This window comes from Pantherophis guttatus, chromosome 4 (assembly GCF_059756535.1).
Source record: "Pantherophis guttatus breed Tessera chromosome 4, ASM5975653v1, whole genome shotgun sequence".
Taxonomy (NCBI): Eukaryota; Metazoa; Chordata; class Lepidosauria; order Squamata; family Colubridae; genus Pantherophis; species Pantherophis guttatus.
The window spans coordinates 28,112,618-28,132,652 of NC_142066.1; the positions used below are offsets into that span (position 1 = coordinate 28,112,618).

The following is a 20,035-nucleotide window of genomic DNA, read 5'->3' on the forward strand; positions in this document are numbered from 1 at the left end:
ATTTCCCCCTAAGTGACTTCCAGACATCTAAGCTAGTTCAAATTAGAAAGTGAAGGAGAGTGAACAGGCAGGGCTTCAGCAGGGAGAAAGAGGCACTGAAGAGGATGGGAGGGTACCTATAGAACCTGTCATCCACCCCTTAAGGCAGAGCATTTTTTTCCTCTTGGGGGAAGAAGGATTCCTGATATCAGAATATATCACTGAGCCTGGAGAATGGGAACTCTTTTCACTGTCACCATATGGGAGTCAGGAGTGGAAAACATGAAGATAATTCTGAGTCTAAAGTTCCTTCTCATCATCTTAACCTCATTCTTTGAAGGAGTAACACCTGCATTCATTGGAAGAGAGTATAGAGAAAACTGGTGGAAGAAGAGGTTTTTTTCCCCCTACAAAATTTAAGAGCAAAACTCATTCTAAATCTCTCCCCGTTATTTATTTATAACTGTGCATGTATTCATTTGATCAGGGCTGTGCTGAGAATTGTTCTCGCTGCCTATGCGCTTCCCAGAACTATGATATTCAGCAGCACAGCAAGTGGAAGCTGGAAAGATGGGGCACTATTAAAAAATTCTTTCTTGGAAACAAAGGGGATTGGGGCAATATGACCCTATCCCCACTCCAATCACTAATTGCAAAAAGGGTTTGCAAACAGAAATAAAGTAGGAAAGTACTTTTATGAAAGGAGGTTGTCCACTCTCTGAGTTTTATAAATGTTCCTTGTGCACCTCAAAATTTGGTACTAGAGTGTCAATTTTTATTCCCATACTTGCTAATCAAACACAAATGTTCTGCTTAGAACTATGGAGAAATCTGAGAGGTCAAAAACATGATCCGCTACTGAAAATAGATTTTTTTTAAAAAAGGAAAAGGAAGATCTGGCAGGATTCTGAAGATAAATAGGTAAAAAACAGGTTCCCCAAAAGGATCTGGATTTTGTATCAGGATTTTAAAGCTATTTGCCTGGGTTACACAACATATCCTTACTCTGGTGGTATTCCCACAACACAATTCCACAAACTACTCAACCCATGTTGAGCCTTGTCTAGTATGTTATACAAACCCAACATCTTGATTTTCAGATTATGATGTGCGATTGACAGAGATGTTTGCAAACTGGACAGAAACTATGTTTTTCCCTACCTTCAGCCATCTGGCTCTTAGTAGAGCTGGTCTTGTGAGGCCGGGGTGAAACCTTGAGCTTGGCTGTCTCATTGGCCTGAGAGAAGCATAGGAAAAACATCATAAGACAACCAATATGCCCAGACAATTTATATATTATTAAAACTCTCTTGCCTGTAAACTTTAATCAAGTAAAACAGTGATTGTAGGGCAACAATTTTTGAACCAAGGTACATACTTAAATGGGCTAACTTACAGAATTCATCCAAAATCCAGAATCTATGATTCCCGTAGAATTAAAATTTGCCAAATTTTATAAAACATTTCATGACATAATATAAATATCATAAAACACTTCCTGTGGTCCACTCCAGGTGTTTGACTGTGATATATTGTTCAACAGGGACTGCTTTCAAGGCAGATTCATGTCTGAATATTTCCCTGATTTTTAAAGAATATTTCGAGAACATTAGAAGCTTTGCCACTGAAGGTGTTAAGGAATCGGGTAAGGAAATATATCTGAAATGATGACCCAACAGCTCATGGGATTGTCTATTCATCACTAGAACTGTTTCTTCAGTCTCTCTGTAATATATCTCAATCAATCATGGAGTTTTGAGCTGAAACAACTGTTTAGCCTGAAGGGTTCATTGTGCCTGTGATTGACAATCTACAATACACTCCCAACCTTGGAAACTTCCAAATCTGTAGATATCAACTCCCAGAATTCTCTTTAATAATAATGCTAGCTGGAGAATTGTGGGAATAGAAGCCTCAGCATTTGGAAATTGCCAAGGCTTGGAAACACTGTACTAGGACAATCAAGAGAAGAGAATGAAAAAGTCAAGTATAAGGTCTCCCCAATAGTGTGCTAACCATGTTTAGACAAACACATCCCATTTCAGTAAGCCATGTTATGAATGAACATGCCAGCCATGTTGCTCCATCAGACATTTCAAGGGGTTTAATTTATTTCTATAGCTATCTATTTTAGAAGTAGAATTGATGGGATTCTGTGTAGGATTTTAAATCTGGGTGATGTCAATGAATGTTTTTAAAAGATTTAGATTACCCTTGGTGTTCAGTTCTAATATCATAGATGGTAGAAACACACATGGAAACTTAATGAGATAGGTTTTGGATATAGGAGAGTACATTGAGGACCTGTATACTACACGAGTGAAAAAGAGGGCTGTGAAAATATTTACAGATCACTCGCATCCTGGACATAAACTGTTTCAACTCCTACCCTCAAAATGATGCTATAGAGCACTGCACACCAGAACAATTAGACACAAGAACAGTTTTTTCCCAAACGCCATCACTCTGCTAAACAAATAATTCCCTCAACACTGTCAAATTAGTTACTAAGTCTGCATTACTATTAATCTTCTCGTTGTTCCTATTACCCACCTCCTCCCACTTATGACTGTATGACTGTAACCTTGTTGCTGGTATCCTTACGATTTATATTGACTGTTTCCCTATGACTATCATTAAGTGTTGTACCTTATGATTCTTGATTAATGTATCTTTTCTTTTATGTACTCTGAGAGAGTATGCACCAAGACAAATTCCTTGTGTGTCCAATCACACTTGGCCAATAAAGAATTCTATTCTATTCTATTCTATTCTATTCTATTCTATTCTATTCTATTCTACATGTATTTCCAACCCATAAGTACCATATACCACCTCCCCGTGTCTTAAACTTTGGAAATGCACTGTTGATCACAATAGCAATTTAGAGTAGTGATACTACAGGACAACCATCTTGCCTTGGAAGGCTTCAGCTTGTGGATGCATATTCATTGCATTTGGAAAGCATTCAATTGGAAAAGTTGGAAATAAACATATTTAGCAAGATGAGCCAATGGCCTAAATCAGTATATATCAGTTTCTGTTTTTCTGCCTGTCCTATCCGGTTCACTATGATGGTGGGAAAGGGGACAGAGCTTGAGAAACTTATGTACATTTTGAGGCAAGCCAGCAGTTATGGATAATGGATGATGCAGAACATGGATCTCTACTTAGCTGCCATTCTTATTGACAGCCAGCCCAACTCTTGAAAGTGGACTGTCCAAATAGCATGCCAGGGCAACCCCTGTGATTGTTTCATGCTGCTAAAATTCTCAAATCCCATTTATACTCACCCTGGTCTGCCCTTGTGTCCTACTAGGCTGCGAGAAAGTTGGGAGGGATTTGCTGAGCCCTGGAGGAGTAAAAAGGAAAAAATATCAGATAAGCCCTAGCTGAAGCGTTCTGCCAATCATCACTACACTTCCCCCTAGTTTAGGAGAACATGTAGGGGTAGCCTAATACTAAAATGGAGAGACCTGGACACAACCCTTAGCTGAGTCTTTTGACATGTTTTCAGCCAATCCACTTTTGTATTCTCAACTATGAAATTGTTTGAACTTGCTACGTTATTTAGGCTTGGTATTTTATTCCACTTGATTACAAAATCTACTATCTGGCACAGAAATGATAGTTTTGGGGATTCTCTTTTAAAATGTCATTTGTAAAAAAAACTCCTTCCTTATTATGCATGCCAAAAAGGAGACCCTTCCATCCATTTAGTATTTATGCTGTTAGCCATTTTGGATCAAGCTGTTGTTATGGCTCTTGGTAGGAGAGATGCACTTTGGTGCTTCCATTGCAGAAATCAAAGCAAATGTTGAATTGTAACTTTTCTCCTGATTTGGTTAACTGAAGTCTGGGTATCCCCCAGAAATCAAGGTATTTAAGCAAGGAATTTGATTCCTGATTGCCCATTATGTCTGTAATTTGTGATGGTTGTAAAACAGATTGATTATGTCATTGACCTGATTTTACAAACTTTTTTGTGGCAGTTGCTAAGCAAATGCCATGATCGTTAAGCAAACCAATCGTTCACTATAGGTGCAATTTTGCCAAAAACTGGAAGTAACTAGAGTTTTCAGCAAAACAACGTAAAACATGACCACATAATTGTTGAAGGTTGCAAATGATTGTAAATGCTGTCCAGCAGCCAAGTGCCTGAAATTCAGTCATTTGATCCAGGAAGGTGAGCCTGGCTGTTGTAACTTCGAACACTGGTCCTAGGTAGCTCTCAGGTAGGCTGCTCATAACTTTGAATAGTTACTAAGTGACCAGTTGTAAGTGGAGGACTACATACACTGTACAGAAATTCAAAAGGTGCAGCTTTCCCTTTATGGCAGGAAAGCTTTCTCCATTAATATTCTGATGTTGGTGCCAACTCTTTTCCCAGGCATCCACTCCTCTCCTCCCGCATCTTGTTTGCCATCTGATTCTTTTGGCTTTTTACGAGACTCACCTGGAATTAAGTGTCGTTCGGAGAGCTGTTCTTGGGACCTCCGATGCTGCATTCGCATTTGGAGCACTGCAGAGAGGCCACAAGGAATGCATCATGACAATGATGGGTAGCATCAGCCGAGGGGCACATGGAAGCATAAAGTGAAATGCACATTCTAAAATCAAACTCGCTGAAAACTCACCCCACAAAACCCCACAGCAACAGTGCCACAAGCCCCCACAGCAACAGATTCGAGAATAGTGATGATGACGTAATGTGTCAATGAGTGTTATAAATTATATTGGCAGTGTTTAAAGCAAGAGGGTCCAACCTTGGCAACTTTAAGACTTGTGGCAGGCTGGGGAATTCTGGGAATTTAAGTCCAGAGGTCTTTAAGTTGCCAAGGTTGGACACACCTGCTTTAAAAGAACAAGCTATTCCTCCTGGCAAATATTCAGCTGCGTTACAAAATTGAGGATTATTTTCCCCCGAAGTTCAGCTCAGAATGTAAAACAGAGATTGTTCTGCTATTGTGCATACATGTATTCAGCCTTCTCCCCACATCTGCTGTCTGATTAGAGTATGGCTGGCAGAGAAGATTCTTTTAAATAAATTATGCTGAATGCAACTCAATTGGGCCATTGTGGCTTCCCTCCAGGGTAAAAGCTAGAGATATTATGCAAAGGTGCCCAGGCACAGCATCTTCAGGATGCATGCATCAAACTAACAAGGTGGGAGGCAATTTTCCCCCTCCCCAAGGCTCACATGGCAGGCTTGTAATAATCCCCTTCTAAATGGAGCTGAAGTGAGGTTACTCAGCACTACTTAATATTTTAAAAGCAAAAATTAAACAGACAAATCAAAAGAAGCGAGTGGAAACAAGTTCACGATGAGAGCCGTATTTAATCTCCTTCGACAGCTGTCCAAGTGGGGCGAAGATGTAATTGAGGCATCCATCTGCCAGCCAGCAGAGAGACTTCGACCCTGGCAGGGATGGAGGTGGGTGGGAAGTAATACTCCAGAGGCCCTGTTTTGCTTGCACCATGTTCCTCCGATATAAATCTTCCATGGTAATGCTTCTGCTAGCGCTAAGCATTAAAATAGGGCATGTGGGAGGACAAGGACAATGGAGATCTGCAGATCCAAGGTCTTTCCGTTTAACACAGAGGTTAAACTGGGCCCCATAATCGTACAGATCTTCGTTGCCCTGGTTTCCACTGATTCTCCACCACAAGGCCAATGCCCTTCTAATTGTGGCTGTCTTTTCCTTACGCTCTTTTCAAACTAAACCAATTCAGAGAAGTCTAAGACAACTCTATGGGATCTACAGCATTTGCCTTGTTGTTCCCTTAAGCCCTGTCCTGGTTAGACCAGAGGTGAGTTTCAGCAGGTTCTGACCAATTCTGGAGAACGGGTAGCAGACATTTTGAGTAGTTTGGAGAACCGGTAGTAAAAATTCTGACTGGCCCCACTCCCATCTATTCTCTGCCTCCCAAGTCCCAGCTGATCAGGAGGAAATGGGCGTTTTGCAGTAACCTTCCCCTGGAATGGGGTGGGAATGGAGATTTTACAGTATCCTTCCTCTGCCACGCCCACCAAGCCACTCCCACCAAACCATGCCACGCCCACCAAGCCACACCCACAGAACCGGTAGTAAAAAAATTTGAAACCCACCACTGGGTTAGATGCTCCTTTCTTCCCCATCCCCTTTATCTCTTTATGTCCAGGGAACATGGGGAAGATATAGGAAAGCACAGCCCTTGATTAACACTTAAACAATTGACTTTTCTTAAATAGCTTGAAATGGTTTATCACTTGATTCCACTCAGTCTGGGCCTAGTTAAATATATTTCGAACTCTGCCTGCTAGACAGATGGAAGTATTTTCTAGGCTAGAAGGGAGAGGCCAGTGTATTGTAGTGGTCAAGATATAGGGTCAAGAGCAGGGAAAGGCAGGATCTAGTTCCCTTTCTGTCATAGAAGCTTCCTGGATGATTTTAGATCAGGCGCTCTTTCTCGGTCCAGCCTATCTCGCAGGGTTGTTCTGGAGATAAACAGTGGTGGGATTCAAATAATGTAACAACAACAATAATTTCTCTGCCCTACTGACTGGCTGGGTGGGCATGCCATGGTGGGCGTGGCCAGGGGGTGTGACAGGTAGCACTCGGCTTCCTGCACCCCCCTGGGAGCAAAAATGGGCTGCAGCCCCCCCCCGTTTTGAACCAAGTATGCCTCCCTGCAGCCTCCTGGGACTAAAAACGGGCCATGGGGAGGGGCTGTGCTGCACCCCCCCTCCCCATGCACCGTTTTGGGCCTAGTAGGTCTCCCTGCTTCCTCATAAGTATATACTTAATTAAAATATTAGACTAGATTCTAAGCCTTTCTCAAACCCGTCCTTCCACTTACACCTGAAAAGTTCCCATTTCACAATTTCCTCTTTCTTCTATCATGTCTACTTTGACTGGCCATTCCACTACCCAATCATCACACCCCCAAAGACCCCCATAGAATGACTAGGTTTAATAAGGAAGACAGTCCCTTTCTCTAAACAGGAAATAGGAATAACCTTGAGGGATAGGAGAAAGAGGCACAAAGAAGACAACAGACAGATATGAGAAATTTGAGTCTCAGGCAGAAATGTAATTTGAGAAAACTAACCCTCCCTAATTTTCACGGAGACTAAAAGAGGAAGGGGGGAAAGCATATCCAGACATACAAGATTCTATTACTGTAAACTCATAATAAAAGTATTAACATTGATAACTTTTGGTTTTCTGTCATCTCTTGTACCTCTTGCTCTCAAACCACAAAGTAGCAAGGAACAAAGTACATTACCTGAAATATGGGATGTTGCTCTGCTTTTTCTTTGTAATTTTTTATTTATATCTATTGTGCCACAGTTAAAGTGAAGGTGGAGATCCAGACTACATGAACAAAGGCCCACTCTTTGTGTGTGCATCATAAATTCAATCATGCAGTCCAGATTGCCATCTTGACTTTTTTGGACATATCTAGTTGACTAGTGGTGAGTTGCTACCAGTTCACCCTGGATCAGGCGAACCGGTAGTGGCGGGAGGCTCCGCCCACCCACCCGGACGTCTCTGCGCATGCGCATGCACAGAAGTGTTGCACACACGTGCAAGTACGCGCCCACGAGCAAACCGGTAGCAACAGGATTTGAATCCCATTACTGTGCTTGAGCTTTCTAAAAGACATAAAGGGAGAGAACGGGTCGGAGAATGAATATGAACAATGCAGAATGTGGATTTGGTAAAAGGGAACAGGCAAAGCTGCTATTTGATGATGGGCGAAAAGTGACACCACAAATGGATCCATTGATGTTGTCTGCAACTATCAATTTAGCTTTCTATAATATGAATTCAAAATGATCCCAGTGATCTCAGAACCACTGAACCACATCTTTCAAAGATCCTGGAGCACCAAGGAATGACTAAAGGACTGGAAAAAGGCTGGTGCAGTTCCCATCTTCAAAATGGGAAAAACAATGGAACCAAGAAACTATAGACCTATCTATCTGACATCAATGCGTGGGAAGATTCTGGAAAAGATAATCAAGCAATGAATCTACAAACACCTAGAGGCAAATGAAGTCATAACCAAAAGTCAACATTAGTTTGTCAAAAACAGATCATGCCAGACAAATCTTATTGCATTCTTTGACAAAGTGACAAAATTAATGAACTAGTGAAACACTGCAGATATAATTCGTTTGGACTTCAGTAAGGCATCTGATAAGTAGACCCCAACCTACTACTTGATAAGATAAAAAAATGTGAGTTAGATAGCCTCACCACCAAATGGATTTGTAACTGGCTGATCAATCGACACCCAATGTGTGGTCCTTAATGGAATTACATCTATCTGGTGGGAAGTATGCAGTCGGGAACCTCAAGGCTCTGTCTTAGGCCCAGTACTCTTCAATATCTTCATCAATGATTTAGATGTGGGGATAGAAGGGGAATTCATCAACTTTGCAGATGACACCAAGCTAGCAGGAATAGCCATTACTCCAGAAAATAGGTTCAAGATACAAAAGGATCTTGACAGACTTGAACACTGGATCCTATCTAACAAAATGAAATTCGATGGTAAGAAAAGTAAGGTTTTAGACAAGAAAAACTAAATGCATAGGTATAGAATAGGTGGTATCTGGCTCAATAGTACTAATTATGAGAGAGATCTTAGAATCCTAGTGGACAATCACTTAAATAAATCAGTGCGCTGCAGCTGCCAAAAAAACTAATTCAGTCCTAGGCTGCGTTAACAGGGAGATAGAATCCAGAACGTGGATACCACTGTGGTAAAACCACATTTGGAATATTACATCCAGTTTTGGTCGCTACAACATAAAAAAGATTTTGAGACTAGAAAGAGTGCAGAGAACAGCAGCAAAGATGATTGAGGGACTGGACTCGAGGCTAAAACATATGAATGGTATGTCTAGTTTAATGAAAAGAAGGACTAGGGGTGACATGATAGCAGGGTTCCAATATCTCAGGGGCTGCCACAAAGCACCTGAAGTCAGGACAAGAAGAAATGGATGGAAACTAATCAAGGAGAGAACCAGCCTAGAACTAAGGAGAAATTTCCTGACCATTAGAACAATTAATCAGTGAAATGACTTGCCTCCAGAAGTTGTGAGCGCTCCAACACTGGAGGTTTTTAAGAAGAGATTGGACTGTTCTGTTATTCTGTTAAAATCTCTTAACTTGCCTAGAATTTTCCAACCTTGGCAAATTCAAGGTGAGTGGATTTCAACTCCCCAAATTCTCAGCAATGGCTATGCTGGCTTTGAAATTCTGGGAGTTGAAGTCTGCATACCAGGAAACGGCCAATCTTGAGAAACAAGATTGCCAAAGTTGGAAGCAGGAACCCTTCTTTAAGAAATCAAGAAAAGCTGTAATACAGCAAGCATGCTATTGGACATTGTAAGCTACATGGGGGTTTGGACTAGATGACCTTCAAGGTTCCTTCCAACTCTGTTACTGTTAGTATTATTATTATTACATCTGGGTTTTTGATGCTTAAAAACTACTCCATTGATTGCTTGAATTTTACCATGAACTGTTTCCTTTTTTTAAAAGCAAGGAAACAGATATAGAATTGTTTTAAATAGATAAAGTTTGGATGATAAAGCAACACAGTTCCTCTGAAACTATTTCTTTGGGTTCTAGGATTGTTGTCATTAAATAAAATAAGACTGGTTGGAATACTGGCAAATGCCATCAAGGATCATCAGCTGTCAATGATACAGCTAGAAAGGAAAAATACAACAGCTTGAGCAAAACATAGACACAAGTGCGTGCACGCCTTCACACGTACAATACGCACTCTCGCTCTTTCAGGCACACCCAGAAAATGGAACTGAAATGGAAAATCTCAAAGTGCTACTAGATGATTAGATTAAAATCAGTACTGAAGAAAATAAGAATTATAGTAGTGTGCTTTGGCTAAAAAATTACTACAATTGAATGAATCTTATGGAGCTAGTCTGTATCATCAACCCCCCTCTCCAGTTTTTACAAAATAAATGCATGATTGCTTGTGAATGAACCTCCTAATGAAAAACAAGAGGAGAGTTTTAGAATTGCACAAGAAATTCTGCTCATGTAGTCTATGCCAGAGGTTTGCAACCTTAAGCACTCAAAGACCCATTTGGACCAATTTCCCATAGAAAAGAAAACACCGGGAGCCACAAAACCTGGGTGGGCGTGGCCAACTTGATGTCACTCACTTCCACCAGTCACATGACCCCCCCCCAGCCATGCCTACCCAGCCGGTCATTAGGGCAGAGAACCACTTGTTAAAAAACACCAGGAACCGCAAAACCCTTTTGACATATCTCTCTCTCCCCTCCCTCCCCCCTTTCTCTCCCTCTCTCTCTGTGTCTCTCTATCTCTGCCCTGGCCGCTTCTCCATCCCCCGCTGTCACCCTTTCATTTTTCATTTTCATTTTATTAGATTTATATACCACCCTACTCCTGAAGGACTCAGGGCGGTGAACAGCCAAAAAGATAAAACATACAGACTACAAAATTTAAAAAACAATATAAAACCCAATTAAATAGTTTGGCCCGGAACAGATTAAAATACCCCTAAAATTGTAAAACAGATTTAAAATTTACAATTAAAAAGGGAAGTTAGGCCAGGCCACCCTTACCTTCTCAGGCTAGGCGAGGAGTGACTGGGAGGGGAGGGCGATGGGTGGAACCAGCCAGTGGTGGGATTGCCCAACAGGGAGCCACAGCAGAGGGCCCAAAGAGCCGTATGTGGCTCCGGAGCCTCAGGTTGCTGACCCCTGGTCTATGCCAAGGGTGTCAAACTTGCGCAGCCCACAGGGTGGATGCATCACACACAGGCCACGCCCACCCCAGCTCCGCGAACGGGAAAAATGTCACGAAAGTCACGTGACGGCAACATGACACAGTGAGTTTGACACCCATGGTCTATACTATGTTTTATGTGTTATGGACTTCAACTCTCAGAATTCCTCAGCCAACCAGTTGAAGTCCACAAGTCTTAAAGTTGCCAAGGTTGGACACCCTGCCGTAGAGGATTGGATGGGCAATTGAGTTTGCTAACAAGATAAGCTTGGTTTATGTAAAAGAGCTGATGAATAATGAATGCACAAAATTGTTCCTTATGGTCATTCCCCAAGAAAAGAAATATGTCAGCCTAAGGGGGCAATGGCGAGATCATTTAAGACACCTGCATGGATGGGCCAGCCATATGGTGCACCTCAAAGACAACAGATGGACTTCCCGCCTTACAGATTGAATTCCCAGGGATCAAGTGCATCTCCTTGGCATACCTAAAATGTATGGAGATGATCCAATGACACAACTTTTTAGTCTCTGCTGAAAATCACTTGCTTAAGATAGAATGGAATGATGTATTGTTGGTTTGCACTTACATTGGGAACAGGCACGAAAAAGCTGAGGGTAGCAATGAAAATCACTAGAGCAAATTTTGGATATTTCTTGTTCTTTCTGCATTTATCTCTTTCATCCACTACCATTAAGAGAAGACCTGTGTTTCTCAACATGTACTACAGCAGCATATGCTTCTTAACATGTGAGTTTTCCCAAATATCCATAGGGAAATATCAAATGAATGAAAAATCACGAAAAACCCACAATCCTACCAGTTCCACAAGTAAATACAACAGTGCTTATCTTTCACAAGCCAATGTTATATATTTTTTTTCAAAAAATAAATACATTTTATTTATTAAATTTATATGCTATCCATCTCGCTGTCCATTGTGACTCTGGCCACTTACAATGTAATAAAAATAGAAATATATAAAAAAATTATAAATACAAGAACAATTAAAAATATAAGGATTAAATAATGATAGATGAAGATTGCTATAACAGTACATGCAAATGCTGCTAATTTAGGAAAGGGAACTGAAGTGGGGACACTTGTAAGACTTCTTGGCACCGTCCATGGGAGGACACTGGAATTGACTCTAGTCAAAAACTATATTCTGCTCCTCACAACACAACACCACTGATGGATCAAGACGACATGAAGCATTTGGCATTTCTCTAATCCAAATCCTTTGAGATTTCAGCCTCTAGAGATTTAAGATGGAATTTCAGCCAGAATTCTTAATACAGTATAGGTACAGAATTGCAATTCCTATAATCAACTATGAAGACAGAATCATAACTGTCATTTTTAATTCAAATATCTCCCCAGCTGTCTTGTTTCTTGGGACAGCTGATTTGAACTCTGACCCTGGAAAGAAAAGGCCATGGATTGTTCCAAACTCAGGAAGGAAAACAGACCATCAATGGCCTTTTTTGCTTATCATATTTCTGGCACAGAGATTACTGGAAGGCAAATTCAGATGGAAGGCATCTTGGAGATCACCTAAACCAATATTTTCCAACCTTGGGAACGTTTAAGATGTGCAAACCAACTTCCAGAAGTTGGTTTGGCTGGCTGGAGAATTCTGGAATTGAAACACACATCTTAAAATGTCGCCCCCTCCCCGAAGTTGGGAAACACAGGTTTAGATGATCTTTAAGATGACCTAAACTAACTCTTGTTCGCTGCTGGGAAGTGGTTGCCAAGGCATTATAGCCAGAGGCGTCCACTTTCTGCTGAACTAGCTCCAGAGTAGGAAACTTCTACCTCCCGAAGAAAGTCTCTTCTATTACGGAACAGCTTTCATTTTTCCTAAAGGTTAGCCAACATCTGTTTCCCTGCATGTCTCACTCTACCCATTGAGGCTAGTCTTACCCTTTGGTGCAACAGAATGCTGCTGCTCCACATTCTGGTTGGCAATCTTTCAGAAATTCAATGACTGACCTGGCATGGAAACCTGAACTCAACTCGCTAGGTATGAAATCAAAAGGCATTTGAGAACTCTTCTTTTGAAAAGTCGCTCTGTGCGTTGAAATCCCCATACTGTACCCTCCTTCTGGGGACAATGGCTCCCTGTCCTGGCAAGGGTAATCCTTGGGCAAAGGAAAAATACTGCAGGGGTGGCTGAGATAGGTGAGCCCCCCTTGCCCATCCTCCAAGAGCAGGCACGTCATATCTCTGGAGGGTGGGATTGCTCTAAGCAACTTTCTATTCCTGTGCCCCCTGCTTGGCTGGCATTTCTCCTGTTGTCAGCAACAGCTGGGGTGACGCCACTAGCTATTTATTTAAAAGGATGGAAATACAAGATGCCCTGATTCCCAGGCCAGAGGCTGTAAGGGCTGGGGTGGTGGGTGATACCCACAGAATATGCAGTATGAGAGAGCCCCTTCATATAGGACACAGGTGGGGATTAATTGCAGAGTTCCAGGTATCTGACCAAAGAAGCATTCAATTGCATCCTACATTCTCATTTTCACGACGTTTGTCAAGCCATGGAAGAAAATTTAGAGGAGCAATCATCTAGCTTCTTAGCAATCAGTTAACGGATCAGCATGAACAAATGTTTGCATCAAAATTAGCTGTACATGTGTTTCTAGGATTTTGGAAGTAGAATAATCGTGTACAATTGAAAACTGCCAGTTTTGGTGGGTATGTGGAGTATTGTTTTTTGCCTGATGGTTTTTGATCATTCCTTATCTGAATGTGGGTTGCTGGAGGGCATGTGCTCTAAACTGTTTTCTTCAAAGTTTTTTTTAATCGTCTCTTTTAGAATCTTTTTTTTTTAATTGTCTCTTTTGAACAACTAACCACACACTCCCTTGCACTGATGAAGTTGCCTAGTTGGGTAATGAAACGTCTACAAGCAAGCAACCAGGCTCAGGGACTGCCAAAAATTCCACAGTTCAACCCTGAGCTACAGATATTCTATTGGGATAATGCTATAGTGCCATTAAGTTTTATAATCCAGAGTACCCGAAAGCTGGCAAGTGCCTGACTTTGCATTTAAACAACATCTTTTCGTGGAGACATGTCAGAAACTTTGGCAATACTGTAAAAATAAAATGTGTGGAATAATTCTGAAGAATACTTTACCATAAATGGGGAGGCACACAAGATTCAATACATTGCTACTTTACAGTAAGTAAGAAATATCCAGAAGTAGGTTGAATTTTTAGGAGTTTGGGCCTAAAGACAATGACCGCAAGAAACCAGGTATCATTCACGAGCAGCGCTGGGCCATAAAACTAAGGTTTCTTGCAATTAGAATGATATTATATTGGTTTAAATGTGTATGTTCTACTTCTTTGATTTTATTAGGCACCTCGAATACTTGATTATCCTAATTAAAGGTAGTCCTCAACATATGACCAGTTGTTTTAGATTGTGTGAAGGTATGACCATCATGAAATGGCCCTTTATGGCCCTTAAAGCACTATCTGCTGTGCTAAATAGACACGATGCCCCCCCATGGTCACATGACCATATATCAGGCAAGTCAGCTTCACCATCTGCTATGTTATTCCATAATCATGTGACTGGATTCGCCATGTTTTTTGCCAGTTTCTGGCACTTTTTTGGGGGTCAAATTTTGTCTAAAAACATCCATTCAAATGAATGGGTTTGCTTGATGACCATGGCATTTGCTTAATGACTGCCACGAAAAGGCCGGAAAATTATTCCTGATCTTGTGGGGTGCCTTGACTTGCCACCATAATGACTTATGACTGGATTTCCAGTCCCAATTACAGTCATAAATTGAGGTCTGTCTGTACGGTATGTCCTATGCTGGACAATCTGCTGCTTATATCCCTTTTGCTACTCCTATCTGATTTATTACTGTTGTCCATGTTCCGGTCATTACTACAGAGAAGGACAGTGTAATTCTACAACAGGCCATCTAAATTGTAATGGTTAAGGTACCAGGCTAGAAATTTAGAGACCATTATTTCTAGTCCTACTTTAGGTACAAAGCCATCTGGGTAACCTTGAACCAGTCATTGTCTCTCTGCTGTAGGAAGCAGGCAAGGGCAAACTACTTCTGAAAGTCTTGCCAAGAAAACTGAAGGGACCCGTCCAGGGGAACACAAAGAGTTACTACTGACTTGAAGGCACAAAAAGAAAAGTGATGATGTTAGTAATAATAATTTATTACACCGATATGCTGCTTAACTGTCAACGACCCTGGGTGGCTCATAACAATCAAAGAAATTACAATAAAATCAATAAAACCTAATGATAGAAAAGTAAAGGGTGCCAGTCTCTCTCACTGGATGAAGAGCCAGATCTCCACAGCTCTTCTAAACAGCAGCAGAGTGGGCACCATCAATGAAGACCATCCAGAAGTTTATGCACAAACCCTGCTCTTGGAGACACCCTATTTCTTATCAGTAGAGATGGGCCAACCCAACAGGAAAGTCAGACCTCCCAGGTAAACCAGATAGGAATCACGGTTAAATGAGATAAATCTATTTTATTGTAAGATTCTATTAACAGACCCTTGCAAATCTGAAAGTACAAATACCATTTAACTGCTTGCTCCGTGAGGGTGGATTCTCCTTCCTTAGTTTCATTAATTTGGCCATTTAGTGACAGCGGGCTCCTTCCCCTCTTCTCTGATTGTTTCCTACCTTTTTCTCCCCTTTTCTCAAGGTCACCTATGTGTTCCATCACAGCTGGTAAAGGGGGGCTTAAAAAGTCATTGTGAATATTTTTTTTTTAAAAATATTCTGAAGAAAATCCTTAGGTTTGAGAACCAAGGCAGACCCCTATTCTGCTTGAGGCATACCAGGAGCCAACTGCCAAATTAAACTCAGAACCAATATTTTTCAATCCTGGCCATTTTAAGATGTGTGGACTTCAATTCCCAGCATCCCCCAACCAGCATGCTCGTTGGGGAATGCTGGGAGTTAAAGACCACACATATTATAATTACAGTAACAGAGTTGGAAGGGACCTTGGACAGTGGTGGGTTGCTACCGGTTTGCTCCAGTTTGGGCAAACTGGTAGCGGCGGCAGCAGGAGGTTCTACCTACCCCCCCCGGATGTCTCTGCACATGCACAGAAGCGTCACGCACCTGTAGCAGGATTTGAATCCCACTACTGACCTTGGAGGTTATCTAGTCCAATCCCCTGCTCACGCAGGAGACCTGTACTAGGGATTCGAACTGCCGAACTTTCTGATTGACAAGCTCAGTGTCTTAGCCACTGAGCCACCTAGTCAGGCAAAGTGGCCAAGATTGAAAAACACTGCTGTAGAGCAATTATTAGAGGTGAGATTTTTGAAAATGAAAGGTGATGAGTCTTTTCCCTTTTCCAGCCTTCCCTCCACCCTCTACATTCAAAAGTCTCTTATGGGCAATCCATAAATACATGGATTGCTCTCTTTTTTTCCTCCTCCATCTCCATTTTCATTAAATGCAATTCATGATGGCTCAACTTGGCTTAATTCAGGATGGAAGAGGGTTCTAACATAGGGAATAAACAGAGGTGCAGTTATACCATCAATATATTCAAATTCAAGGCCAGCCTGTGCTTTAAGTAGGCAACTGACTGACAGAAGTGAGCTACCATTTTCTTAGTACTTTTTGTTCTGTGCCATATTACAAATAATCAACCAGGAAAGGACATGTGCAGTCTTGATTCCTGGATTGTCTATGAGATGTCATTTTGACTTTTGAATTGAAACGTGAACATGCATAAATCCATAATAATATATGGCTTATGTATATGTATGTGGATGGTGGTGGATGAGTGAGTTGGGATACCTTTGGATCAAGAACATAACCATCACTGCTGTCAAGGATCCCCGGACTTGGATATGACTGCAAATCTTCAATGCTTAACTTTGCAGGGCTGCTAGAATCAAACTCAGCCAAAATCTCTCACACATTTATCAGGGTGAAGTTCAATAACAATCTTTATTGCAAACTAGCTGAAGTCATATTAAACACTTGACTACACTTTATTGGCATTTGATTTCCTATTATAGTTATTTATTAAATGAAAGCAGTTTAAAACCATCACTTCTCTTCTTCCCATCTTTCCCATATTTTAATAGATTATTTTCCCTTCACTTCATGGTTTTGGAGACGCTCACTGGTTATTGGTAGTTGACATGGAAATCCTGGTCCTTGGCTTCTCTCTTACAACCACGGACTTTTCTACAGTCTTCCTATAGCAACTTTACAACACAGGCATTATATTGGAATTCTGTTGGAAAATCTTAATCTTGTCATCCATGAAATGGTTAAATTGTATGAACATATTACTCCACATTTATTAGAATACTTCTAAATATGCCACAAGGCAAAAGTTGGCTCTAATTAAGTGTTGGGGGATGGAGATTTTTAAATCATTAAGAAGCCGCTTTAGGTCAGATGAAACCACTGACCTTTCTAGATCAAATTTTTTTTTAATCCAGACTGGAATTGCAACTTTGCAGAATTTGGAGCAGAACTTTGTCCAGCCCTACCTGGAGATGCCACAAATTGGTCCTCTGACCTTTTGCTACTGAGCTTTACAGTGCATTTCCCGGTGTAATAAAATATAAAGTATATTTATAACATAAATTTTGCAACATAAAAGCAGCAGGAAACAACCAAGAAAACAGCAGGCAAAAGAACTAATAGAGGGGGTCTGACTTACACTGCTTTTCTTGTATCTTGCATAGGTATAAGGGTTTAAGCCAGTGTTTCTCAACTCTGTCAAGTTTAAGATGTGTGGAGTTCAGCTCCCAGAATTTCCCAGCCAGGATGCTGGAGGATGAAATGCACACATCTTAAAGTTGCAAGGTTGAGCAACATTGATTTAAATCAATCAGCCATCAATAGTTAGATTTACAGTAGCCACTGTGTGCTAGTTGGGAATTCTGGGAAGTGGATCACCAGTCGATTTGGAGAATATATAATTTGCAGCATTATTGTGATGATATCAGGATGTTGATGATTTAATTTGCTCTTCCTGAAGACCCCCACCATATCAGGTTGAAGAAGCTGGGCTAAATTTTTCTCTTATAGAGCAGGAGATGCCTGGGGAAGGGGAAAAGTAAAACTAAGGCTTAAATACTACGGACATCGTGACCCCAAATCCTCAGAAAGGCACAAAGTCAAGCAAACTCCAAAAGTCAAGCAAAAGCATAGTTTCATTATCTGTGATATGAAGATGCAAAGAATGAAAAAAGGCCTGGGGGTCCCATTAGGGAAGGGATTGGGATAGCTGGGCCTCCAACCCAAAAAGTACAAAACACTTCCTGTCTTTTCAAATGACACACCAATGCTGGTCCTACCTACCAGAACGAAATCTTCTTCGAATGAGCATGGATTGTTCAGATGCCAGAAGCGTCATCTTTGGCTGCTTTCGGAGCTACAGATCCCAACGTGAAGTAGGCCTCACTGATGTTTGGCCACACTGGCAGGGGAAAAGAAAAAGAAAGTGAGAAGGTGGTAGCAGTAGACGGTGGTGTGGTTTAGGAGGAGGAGGAAGAGGAGGAGGAAGAGATGAAAAAGAAGAAGAATGGGACGGGGAAGAGGAGAAGGAGGAAGAAGAAGGAGGAGGAGGAAGAGGAAGAAGAAGAAAAAAAGGAAGGAGAAGGAGAAGGAGAAGGAGAGGAGGAGGTAAAGGAAGAGGAGGAGGAGAATCATCTAAAAGAAAAAAAATGACAACGAGTTCTTAATCTCCTCAGAAATTTCAGTAGGATCTTTTTTAGCAGAGGTCATATACCTGTAATTTTTATTGTTGGGCAGATTATTTGGATTTAGAATGGGTGATGGGCATTTAAATCTCCCCAAAGCCGGAAGTCCAAGGGAGAACTCCAAATTTTTAAAATTTTTATGATCATTATTCTCAATTTCCCTATAAATGTTGAATTGAGCCCTTCTGTACAAATATTTTCAGTTGGTTGCCTACCTCTTGAGATTGTTGTGCAGATCCAACAACAGGGGACAGGGGAAAGAACCAGAAATGCCCCGTTACAACTGCAATGGTAAAGAAGCAAAGGTTGCTGTAAGGATACCGTGGAGGCAGTGGGGGCAAAGACAAAACCACAACTGAGCAGCTGCGCAACTGGCAGAAAAGCAGCAGGTGGAGCAAGGCCTCATTTAGGAGATGGCAATGGGGCCAATGGCCTGGCACACACCCCCTCCCCCATGGAAGGGGCTACATCAAACGAATGATACAAGATTTGCCCCATCAGATGAATCAACACGTTTCACTAAAAGGGAATCCCCACCTTTTTTTTTTCCAGCTTTGTGGTATCACAGCCCCTCTCTCCCCCAGTACATTTCCCTTAACTGGTTTATTGGTTTCACTGGGCAAAACAAGGGAAGAAGTGGCACATGAAAGTGGGGGAGGAATGGCAAACGAAGTAGTGGGCTTCACCCAGTAAGTTCCTGCCTGCCCTGGTGGAAACTTAGCAGGATACCTGGCTTTACCTGGTGAGTTTCTGCCTGCCCTGGTAGAAACTAACGGGATGTGGGCTCCAGCGGGTGAGCTTCTGGTGGAAAGCTTAATGGGAAACGACGACGACTCTGCCAGTTTTGGCCGCCTGGCAGCGTCTCCGCTGGCTTTCGGGAGAGCCCGGCGGGGATTTAGAGATCCCGAGGAGTGCCCGCCGGGCGCCCACCTTGCAGCAGCCCCTGCCCCGAGAAAGCGCCCCGGCTCACCGGAATGATCGACGAGAGAGCGCGGCCCTCCTTCTCCTGTGGCTGCCGCTGGCTTAAGGGGCGCCCCGACGGCTTCTCGGGGAGGGTCGGTCGGTCGGCGGCGGCGGGAGGAGGGGGCGAGGGCGCTCCTGCCTCTGCTCGCTGGACAGGTGAGGCTGGCAGCGCCCGGCGGCGCGGAGAGAGGCTGGCCCGAGCGCTCTGCTCCCACCCCCGGCTGCCCCCCGCGCCCGAGGTCGGACGGACGCCACCGAGCCCCCCTCCCCGGCCCCGGGCAGCTGAGATGGCCCCGCGCCTCCGCCTCTCCCCACCGGTGCCACCTGCCGCGACACTCGACACCCGGAACGCGCTGCTGGCTCAGCGGGACGGCCCCCTTTCCTCCTCCTCCGAGTCGCCCTCGTCCTTCGCTGGGCCCGAGGAGCCCCGCCGCTTACCGAAGTCGCCCTCTGGCCGCTCTCTGCATAGGCTCCGCGGGGAGAGCTGGCCCGAGGGGAGCCCAGCGGAATAGGACGCATCTCTCCCGCGGGGTCCACCCTCCCCACAGACGGCTCAATGCAGCCTTGGGA

General features: G+C 42.6%; 1 protein-coding gene across 3 annotated transcripts in view; it reads right to left on the reverse strand.

Annotated features, from left to right (window-relative positions):
• The window catches only part of MAMSTR (MEF2 activating motif and SAP domain containing transcriptional regulator), a 57,556-nt gene extending 37,872 nt beyond the window's left edge, over window positions 1–19,684 (reverse strand). The window contains exons 1-6 of one of the 3 annotated variants that reach the window (XM_034419524.3): window positions 19,473–19,564; window positions 18,718–18,785; window positions 18,102–18,219; window positions 4,436–4,501; window positions 3,273–3,331; window positions 1,141–1,216 (exon numbers count right to left, since the gene is read on the reverse strand). In XM_034419524.3, coding sequence (XP_034275415.2) covers window positions 1,141–1,216; window positions 3,273–3,331; window positions 4,436–4,501; window positions 18,102–18,156 — 256 coding nt within the window. In that variant the 5' untranslated portion in view covers window positions 18,157–18,219; window positions 18,718–18,785; window positions 19,473–19,564. Of the gene's footprint in view, window positions 1–1,140; window positions 1,217–3,272; window positions 3,332–4,435; window positions 4,502–18,101; window positions 18,220–18,717; window positions 18,786–19,241; window positions 19,308–19,472 lie in introns of those variants that run through there. The other 2 variants (XM_034419525.3, XM_087891841.1) reach the window with 2 other exon arrangements.
• Between the last annotated feature and the right edge of the window lie 351 nt (window positions 19,685–20,035).